The sequence below is a fragment of the Galeopterus variegatus genome, unplaced genomic scaffold (genome assembly GCF_000696425.1).
Source record: "Galeopterus variegatus unplaced genomic scaffold, G_variegatus-3.0.2 Scaffold1400, whole genome shotgun sequence".
Classification (NCBI taxonomy): Eukaryota; Metazoa; Chordata; class Mammalia; order Dermoptera; family Cynocephalidae; genus Galeopterus; species Galeopterus variegatus.
The window spans coordinates 198,353-208,141 of record NW_007727511.1 but is presented as its reverse complement, the minus strand read 5'-3'; the positions used below and the strand labels follow the sequence as shown (position 1 = coordinate 208,141).

The following is a 9,789-nucleotide window of genomic DNA, read 5'->3' as shown; positions in this document are numbered from 1 at the left end:
GCAACCCTCAGTGTTGCCCCCGCACCGGGCCGGGGACCGGCAACGGGATTGCAACCCTCAGCGTCGCCCCCATGCCTCGCTCAGCCAGTGAGCGGGAACCGGTCTGTATGTGGGATCCGAACCCTCGAGCAGGAGCGCCACCGCGCTTCCCAAGCGGCGCACTATCCAGTGCGCCACCGGGCCGGCCCGTATTTTATTCTTTTTGATGCTACTGTAAATTAAATTGTTTTCTTAATTTCCTTTTTTGTTAATGTAATGTGCTTTAATGAAGCCCCTTTGTTTTTCTTATGGCCTATGAATGGTAATTTAACATGATATTTAAAAAATCTGTTACTCAGCTGAAATAAGAGCTGTTTTATACTGTAGCCCTGATGATGCAAAATATTGTTTTTCTTCAGAATTATCTTGGGCAGTTCTTAGGCTATAGCACAGATACTGCATAAACATGGATTAATACTATGCATCAGCAAATGCAGAAGGCCTTCAAAAAGGATGACACCAGTTTTTCTGGTGATTTTATTTCATTTTACTAAGGAAACTATTTAAAAAGTTTTTTGTTTAGGCAGAAATTAGGCTTTTCCTGTTAAGTAAGAAGAGAAACCAAGAAAATTTATGTATAGTGATTTGAGAATTATTATTGGTTAACGAGGGTACTTCAAAAAGTTTGTGGAAAAATAAAATGAAAAGAAAATACAAATCTTTCCATGAAGTTTTTGGAGTATACTCGTATCCAAACCTTTTTTAGGGAAATAAAAAAGATTTGGAAAATCAAATTAAACTGTTTGCAATGTAAGTTTGGAGGTTGCAGTCTTAGGTGAATGCAAAAGGAGTTGGTAGTAAAGTACCTCTCTCTAGGCTGAATGATTTCTAAGTATTTGATTCATTTTAAAGAGAACTTGCCCTATCCTAATTTAAAAGGCTAAAGTGATTTGTGTGACCGTTTTCTTTAAGATCTGATAGAATGCAGAAAAGCAATTGTTTTACAGTTACCTAGATTACTTGATCTGAAGCTTCATAATTCTCATGTTTGGGATAGTAAGTGAAGATGTAGATGTAATGCCCTTTCTGAGTTTTTTCATACTTACTGAACATGTTCTAAATAGTAGCTTCCCTTGGTCAAGATGTTTAATAGTACTAAATATTAATTTAATACTATCTTTGGAAATGAATGTTTTATTCCGAAACACTTTGAGTTGTAAACTCAGAATTTTACTTTTTGTGTAACAGAATGTTTGTAGTTAGGTCTGATGTGTCTTTCATGCAAAGGTGAGATATGTTCATCCTAGGGTTGAGACTAGAAATATCTATGTGGATCTTTTAAAAATTATTTTAAAAGATGCAAAAGTATGATATTTATCTTAGAAAGTAAATTTACACTTAAGCATTAACAAATTAGTGTTATATAAAAGTTCAATTGTGGGCTGGCCCGGTGGTGCACTGGAGAGTGCGCCGCTTGGGAGCGCGGCGGCGCTCCCGCCAAGGGTTTGGATCCCATGTGGAGACCGGTTCCCGCTCACTGGCTGAGCGCGGTGCGGGCGCAGCACCGAGGGTTGTGATCCCGTTGCCGGTCCCCGGTACAGGTGCGACACCGAGGGTTGCGATCCTGTTACCGGTCAGTAAAAAGACAAAAAGGAAAAAAAAAAAGTTCAGTTGTATTATCTTTTTCTTTTGTCAAAACATTACTGTAAAATATATCAATTAGACAAGTAAGTTTATCTTAGCTTAAAAGAATAAAAGAGACTCAAAGTGATCTTTGCAGAATGGTTGTTTAAAGTGCTAATTTTATAAATTCTCCAATATTTAGAAGCCGCTGGAGTTCTGGAGTGGGTGGAAGTGGAGGAGGATCTTCTGGTAGGTCATCAGCTGGAGCTCGTGATTCCCGCCGACAGACTCGAGTTATTCGTACAGGACGGGATCGAGGGTCCGGGCTTTTGGGCAGTCAGCCCCAGCCAGTTATTCCAGCATCTGTCATTCCAGAGGAGCTGATTTCACAGGTATTGTAGAATACTTGTAGAACATTTAATGTAAGACAAATAGGACAAGGTGAGGTTTAACTGAATATGGTGGTTCATAGTCATGACTCATATCATGAATTACTTTTCTGCATTGATCCTAGAAAGCTAATTTTGATGAAGAATTAAAAGAAAATTAGCATACTGCTCTCCTTTATGTTTTATTTCAGGCCCAAGTTGTTTTACAAGGCAAATCCAGAAGTGTCATTATTCGAGAACTTCAGCGAACAAACCTTGATGTAAACCTTGCCGTAAATAATTTACTTAGCCGGGATGATGAAGATGGAGATGATGGGGATGATACAGCCAGTGAATCTTATTTGCCTGGAGGTTGGTGGATCACCATCGTGGCTTTCTCATTTCTGGAATACTCTTTTGACTAGGTTGTGGAATTTTAAAGAACAATTGATTTTCTGGCTATTCTTTCCACAGTAGGAGATACTCATGTTTCTCACCATAGAGCTGCTTGATTTGATTGTCAAATTTGTTAAGAGAAAACGGGGAAATGTTTTTGCCCATTGGACTTGTGCTTGGTCCCAATAAAGACATGGTTGTATGTGCATGGTTTATCACTGGCTCACAGATGTCTCTGGAATTTTTTTGGGGGGGGTGCCTTTATTCCTGAAGATGTAGTAATTGAACTGCATTTTGATTTTGACTGGATTATCTCTATGATGTGATAAGTCATATATCTTAAAGAGTGCTCTTTTTTCTTGTGATTATTTAGTAAATAGCCCAGGCAACAATTATGCATTTGATTTTCCTTAAAATCTTTAGGTAGTTTTTACTTTTTTCTCAGGTTATATCAGTCCCTAATTTTAATGTATTTTAGTGATCACAGATGGTCTCTCTATAGCTGCTTCATTTATATTCATTTGTTTCTGTTTGTAGAGGATCTTATGTCTCTTCTTGATGCTGACATTCATTCGGCCCACCCAAGTGTCATTATTGATGCAGATGCCATGTTTTCTGAAGATATTAGCTATTTTGGTTACCCTTCTTTTCGTCGTTCATCACTTTCCAGGCTAGGCTCATCTCGAGGTAATTTTGTATTTATTTCTTTTTGATCACAGGCTGGCTATATGGAAAGACAGTGGTAGAATTCACTCTATTTGAACTTTCAACATTACTGTAGATGAAATCAGAACTTAGTGTTTTTAGATGCTTTGGCACTAAAACTAGTTAATTTTGATTTTGAGCAGTCACAGTCATATTTTAGAGATGATCTTATTTATGTTGTGGAATACATATCAAAGGTTACAACTTACCTAACTGTATTTTTAATTAGGAATATGGATTCTGAACTAAAAGCAGAATTCTACTTTATAGTGACATGCAGCATTCAGAAAACAAGTTTCCTTAGTTTATTGGATTAAAATAAAGTCCTTGTTCTGCTCATTTTAAATCCTGGTTAGATGGGAGAATGAAATATGGAAAAACTTATTACCATGGGATTGGCTAATATTAAATGTATAGAAATGTTTAGCTTATTAGAATGCAGTTTTCAAAAGTTTAAAATTCTTAAAAGAAATAGGACATAGTAGAGGTTAGAATGAAGATTTCGATATTATTCATCTGTCCTCTCTATATGTTTGTATGTGGCTTAAGGTTGCATTATAACTTTGTCAGTATTTTTACATTGCCATATGTAAAACTGCTTGATTCAAATAACAGGCAAAAATCAGCTGTATTTACTGAGCATTAATAAACTGGAAAAGATGCCATGTTATATTAAGACTTTGCTGCACATACCTAATACTTAAAAGCAGAGTTTTAAAATAGCAGATCTATGGTGATCTTTTAATATAGTATACTGAATGTATTATGTGATAGCTTTAAAAAATTTAAAATAAAGAGCATACTTTACTGCTTTAAATGTATCCACTATTGTAGTTTCAAATATTTAATATTTAATATAAATTACTCCTCCTAAATTTCTTCCTCTTTTTTCCTAATAAGTTTTTTTTTCCTATTCTATTGTAAGCATTATATTTAGTTTGAAACATATGAAATAGTTAGTTATTTGATCACTTTTGACCTGTGTGTATGGCAATTTTGTATGGCTCAGCTTAATATTGTATGTAATCCTTATTACCCTAATCTTGCAAAGTTTATTTAAATTACCTTATATAAAAAAGTAATGTATAAGCAAACTGAAACAGAATAAAACAAAAAAAACCCCAAAAAACTGGCTTTAGACAGTTTGTAGGCCAATTGCAGGTGAAGCATTTTGGTAAGGAAATCTTTTCTATAAAAATTCTCTAAAAAAAGCCTACTAATTCATCAAATGATTTTTTTTTTTTTTTTTTTTTGTCTTTTTTGTCTTTTTTCCGTGTCCGGCAACGGATCGCAACCCTCAGTGTTGCCCCTGTACCGGACCGGGGACCGGCAACGGGATTGCAAGCCTCGGTGTTGCTCCCGCGCCTCCCTCAGCCAGTGAGCGGGAGCCGGTCTGTCATCAAATGATTTTAATAAGACTTTTATATGAATGGATCTGTAATCTTTTGAAGTTATTTTTTTTCTGTGTGCATTTATTTTTTTTAAAAATAACTGAAGAGTTTGTAACCAACATACTCTTTTGGTTTGCTTATGTATATCTAATGTGTTGAAATTCTAATTTATGCACATTTCCTAATACATAAATTAAAAAGTTTATAGTAAGCATTTCTAATGAGAGCCCCAAATTTTAAACTCCATTAAAAAAACCCCAATGTCTAGTTTAAAATAAAGGAATTCTGCTCTAAAAACATGTAGCTGAAATATAGAAAAGAGTGCCTGCATACAATTTTTAAAAAATACCAGTTTGTAATTTTTATGCATTCACTTGAAAGGGTTAATGTTTTGAATGTTGCATGTCAGCCTTATTAGATATACATTTACATAAGTTTTTGTGAGTAGACAAACTGCTGTTAGTTGCATCCTGAAGGGTCTTTACTAGAGAGTGGCTTACTTTTATCCCACTGGTGTGACCCAATTGCATACCAGTTCTCCTTCTTCCCTTAGAGAGAGACTCTGAGCTGTTGCGTGAACGTGAATCCGTTTTACGTTTACGTGAACGAAGGTGGCTTGATGGAGCCTCATTTGATAATGAAAGGGGTTCTACCAGCAAGGAAGGAGAGCCAAACTTGGATAAGAAGAACACACCTGTTCAAAGTCCAGTATCTCTAGGAGAAGATTTGCAGTGGTGGCCTGATAAGGTATTTGGAAAAAGTTCACACCCCTTTCATTTAAGTGGATTCCTGACAAGTCGTCGTCCCCTCCCAACCCCCACCACCCCAAGGTTTCTGTTTTATGTATTCAGATTTTTGTACTGCCATTCAAAAAAAGGGCAAAAAACATACGAACATAAAGTGATATTTTTGTTTTGTTTTAAAATATAAAAGTAGAGCATCTTTGTTTGGCACTGTGTGAGTCTTGTCAGTGAGATGTTTCAGTGGTGCCATTTCTCTTAAATTAGAGAAATTAGGATGATGGTTCTAGATAACATATCAGCTTTCAGTTCTAGGACTTCTTTTCTGGTAATAATTACTGTAATAACCAGTGTTATATTCCTTGGTAGAAAGTTGTTTTGTCAAATTTGTAATGTCAGGTGGACCCCGGTTTCTGCAGGGCAAGCTTGTGGTCACTGATAACAGCATGCATGTCAGGACAAGATTAGGGATCTGTGTTCCTTTGGTTAGTTTAGCTGACCCATTTAATGCAGTGAGTTCTGACAGACCCTTTACTGTGAAAGCTATGGGAGACAAAGAAAGATGAACAGGAGTGGTCTGAGGGAGTTCTGCTCTGTATCCTGAGGAATAGTACAATGACTGTATTCTAGAAAGCATTTAGGATTTATGGGTTTGAATCTTTAAAAATTCATTGCTGCCACAAGTGAAAGAAAGTCAGTGCATCCTGTTGATGGTGTGTATGTTTCATTGTTTTAAGTGATTGGTAATTTATCTTCAAGGGCTCCTATAGGAAGGAAATATGTTTTTCACTTGTTTTTTAGTGTGCCTGTTTCTTCTTATTTTCAGAGCCAGTTGGCTAGGAAGTTTTCTTAGGCAGAAGTAAAATAAACTAAAACAAGATGGGAAGGGAACTTCAAGGTTAATCTCTAGAAGATGAGAGTCTGATAATGGTTTTCTTTTCTTTGAATACGAACTTGAATTTGGGGTATTGAAGGAAAATCTTATTTAACTTTCTGAATTTATGTTTCCATAGTTATTGTGAGTCTTGAGGTAGTTCATTTATTTTCTTCTGTATTCAGCTCATGTGGAAAGCTTGAATGCAAGAAGGAACGTGAATTTTAATCAGTCTCTTTGGAAGCAAAAGTTTATTCTGTTTTCGTTGGCAGCTGCCAAACTTTCCCTGAATTGTATTCTCTTGCTTATTTTCATAAAACATAGAAATGTTCCAAGTTCTACTTTTACTTCGTATGGTAGAGAGTGATTTAGACCATTGGACTTTTACTTTTTTTTGATGCATTGTTCACTATTTTTTATTTCTCTTGCCTGGATCATGTTAGGGCTGTGTCTCTTTCATATTGGCAGGACATTAGAGGACTCACAAATCGTGTTTTAATAGTTCCATCAAATATCATTGGTTTAAGCTTCTTTTTCATTTATTATTTTCGATTAATGTAACAGTACAAGTTTAGCAAGCTTTTTCCCTGGCCATTGTACCCTGTTAGATTTAGCCAACCTTTGTTGTTCTTTACTGATAGGCATGTTTTTAGGTACAGATTGTTTTCAGGGACAGTTACTAAGTGCATCATGATATCTTGACACTACAGATTTTATCATTATTGTAATGAAATGTTTTCATAACTTGCATTCTAGTCCAGTCAGACAAGGGGCATGGTCGTATCTTTTCAGATTGTGCCCAATTCACTACAAACAGAGAACCTGGCACACAAAATACAATTGCAACATGGACCTACTTGGGAATACCCAAATCCACTGGGTTCTGTCACCCCACCATGACTTACAGGAACTGTCTGGTCTGTCTTCCTGCAACAGGACTATGCTTCTCCTTGCTGTTTACATATACTAATTCATTTAATTCTCGTGACAATCCCATAAGGTAAAAACCATTATGATCCCTGTCTTACAGATAATAAAACCAAGGCCCAAAGAGGTTAAAGACAATGAGTGATAGTAAGTGGCAGCACTAGGATATGAAATCCAGCAGTCTGGCTCCAGAATCCGCACTCTTTGTAGTCATTCTATGCAGCCTCCCGTGATTCCCCAAAGCATCTTGTGCTTAATTCTATTATGGTACTTATTCAAAAGGCTTAACGTTATTTTTCTTCTTCTGACAAAACTCTTACCTTAACACCTAACAAAAGGCCTAACACACAGTATATATTTAAACAAAGTTACTATATTAATACTGATTGAATGACCTTCACTTCTGTCTTCATGGATCTTTAATATCCCTATGAAAATTTTCAGTTAAACTTTTATACTTTGCTTTTTTTTTTTTCTTATTGAAGTTACTTTTAATGAAAGTTGTAGCACTTAAACAGTTACTGAAAAATATCCATCATTTTCCCTTTCCTGGTGAAAACTAGTACACATGGCAGACCTCAGTGATATTCTACAACAACCCATGCTGGTATGGAATTCTCACAACTTTAGGCAAACCTTTAAAAAAGCAAGGGAACTACACAATACCTTGACTGCTTTAACTCCAATGAACTATGGAAATATAAAGGAGCTGTGGTTCTTAATTCTTCAATATCAAAAGTAAAGTTGGGAACTTAGATTCCTATTTGGCTCTCTAAGTGATAATAAAATTAATTACTATAATGCTAAACTTTTTCAGCCACTTCATGTTTTCCATTCTTACTTTCTGTAGTGAACATCTATTTGTTTCAGTTTGCTCTGAATCCCCCTTCCTCATCCACTGTGATCCTGATGGGAGTTATCAATTATAGTGCATATGACACAGGCCTGGACAAGACCACAGACCCCCACCTCTTTTTCCCACAGGACTGGTCCAACGCAGTGGCAGGCAATCTGGGGAAGACTAGAGTCCTTTGGCAGGATTTGATTTTGATCTTGGAAAAGGAAGTTGTCTCTCTCCTTTTTGAATCACAGATCTTAAGGGTGTGGGCTTATGGTTGACACTGGCCCATTACATGGAGAGGACCAGCCTGAAAATTAAGCCAGAGAAAACAATCAGGAGATGGTAAGGAGCTCTGGCAATATCATCTGAGGCTTGGCATCAAGCTATGCCTATGGGTGACATTCAGTTTTTGAAGCTGTAACTTCAGTCAATCACTGCAAATGAAGAATTCTTCTCCAAGGAATCAAACATGGTTTTAGAACTAAATAGGACAGATTGAGTTAAAGTTTTTTCCTAAACTTTTCCATCTTCTGACAGGCTCCATGTTACATGTTGGTCATATCAGTGGCCTTCAGGATGTACGAACTAATTTGGTTGAAGAGTCAAGTTTGAAAATAACAATCTTTCCATTCTTTGTTCTAAAGAACAATTCTCAAAACACATTATGCTCTCAGCCCAAATTGTTCAATTGAATTGTTCTTCTAAAAACTTAGATCAACAGAGTCATTTACTTTATACACACTCAAAAACAGAACTCATCCGTTTTCTCTAGTATTCCACAGAGAGAAAAACTGGTCCAAACACCTGGATTTAGCAAAAAGTACATTTCCTATTTTGGCTTCTCTGTGTTAATAACCAGAGGTAATCCTTTGTTGTTTTCATCTTGGTTTCAACATAATGGTATCAATATCCTTTTCTTCCTCTGAATCTTGATCGGGCATCGAACATTGATCTTTTACACTCAAAAAACGAATACCTCAAAGCTTTGCAGTGTCCTTCCTTCAAACACTGCCGAGGAGATTTTCCTTCCTGCAGCACACAGTCTGACTGCAGCAGACACTCGCCCAGGTCCTCCTTCATGCCCGCGCACGCGCTGCCCTCCAGCTTGTCCTCGTAATACAGGGGCATGATGGCGTCCCGCCCGCTGCCGCCGCGACCCTCTCAACCTCTGACGCCAGGGCCCAGCAGGGAGCCTATACTTTGCTTTGACATTTAACTCAAAGAATAATTTTGGGAAATATTTATACTTTAATATAATTCAAATATTTTCAGTTCAACATTATATTGTAAAAGATTAAAGAAAAGAGAGCATTTCATCATTAAAGGAATTTTATTAGCCTACAAAATCGTAAAATTTTGAAGAACTGGCTATTCTTCTAAATGGGTGGTGGGAAAGCAGAGACTAATCCAGTTAATTTACCAAGAGAATTCTTCTCTTGTACCCAAACAAAAGGAAGAAAGAATGAGAAATGCTGAGAATATTAACCACACTTAAAATTTAAGAATGTTGGATTAGGTCGTTTCTAAAATTACAGTGGGATGCATATTTTGACATCCCTCCCAATTAAGACTACACTTCTTAGTATTTAGGAAGAAATGCAGAGCAGTAGGAAAATATTATTTGGGCTTCCTGGCTTCATTGATGGATCTGCCGTTAACAAGCCATGAACATAAACAAAGACATGAAGTTTCCTCACCAATAAAAATATATGGGTCAGAGATAAGCCATAAGATCTTTTCCAGCAATAAAATTCTGAGTTTACCATTGTGTACAAAATTAAGACTACCCTTTAGCAGCCTGATATGCTGAGGATGTAGAAATACCCTATTCTATGTACCGAAGTAAGAAGCAGAGGGAGTACCTAAGTCTGTGCTCTTAAGTCCAAGTTCATGATGTTCACAGTCCTGCCCCCCCCCCCCCCCCCCCCCCCCCCCCCCCCCCCCC

The 9,789-nt window shown here is 36.9% G+C and overlaps 2 protein-coding genes across 2 annotated transcripts in view; one reads left to right on the top strand and one right to left on the bottom strand.

Moving 5' to 3' along the window:
• Window positions 1–9,789, top strand: part of UBR5 (ubiquitin protein ligase E3 component n-recognin 5) — a 130,979-nt gene that overhangs the window by 47,898 nt on the left and 73,292 nt on the right. Inside the window, exons 6-9 of the mRNA XM_008576773.1 lie at window positions 1,805–1,994; window positions 2,183–2,342; window positions 2,904–3,053; window positions 4,998–5,209. Of these exons, the coding sequence (XP_008574995.1) occupies window positions 1,805–1,994; window positions 2,183–2,342; window positions 2,904–3,053; window positions 4,998–5,209 (712 nt within the window). The remainder of the gene's footprint in view (window positions 1–1,804; window positions 1,995–2,182; window positions 2,343–2,903; window positions 3,054–4,997; window positions 5,210–9,789) is intronic.
• LOC103593725 (cytochrome c oxidase assembly factor 5) lies at window positions 8,704–9,000 on the bottom strand. The gene has a single exon (XM_008576770.1). It carries the CDS (start codon window positions 8,970–8,972, stop codon window positions 8,748–8,750), a length of 225 nt encoding a protein of 74 aa, XP_008574992.1. The 5' UTR covers window positions 8,973–9,000; the 3' UTR covers window positions 8,704–8,747.

Coding starts and splice junctions, on each gene's coding strand:
- LOC103593725 (XM_008576770.1), bottom strand. CDS start 8,972: ATGCCCCTGTATTACGAGGACAAGCTGGAGGGCAGCGCGTGCGCGGGC.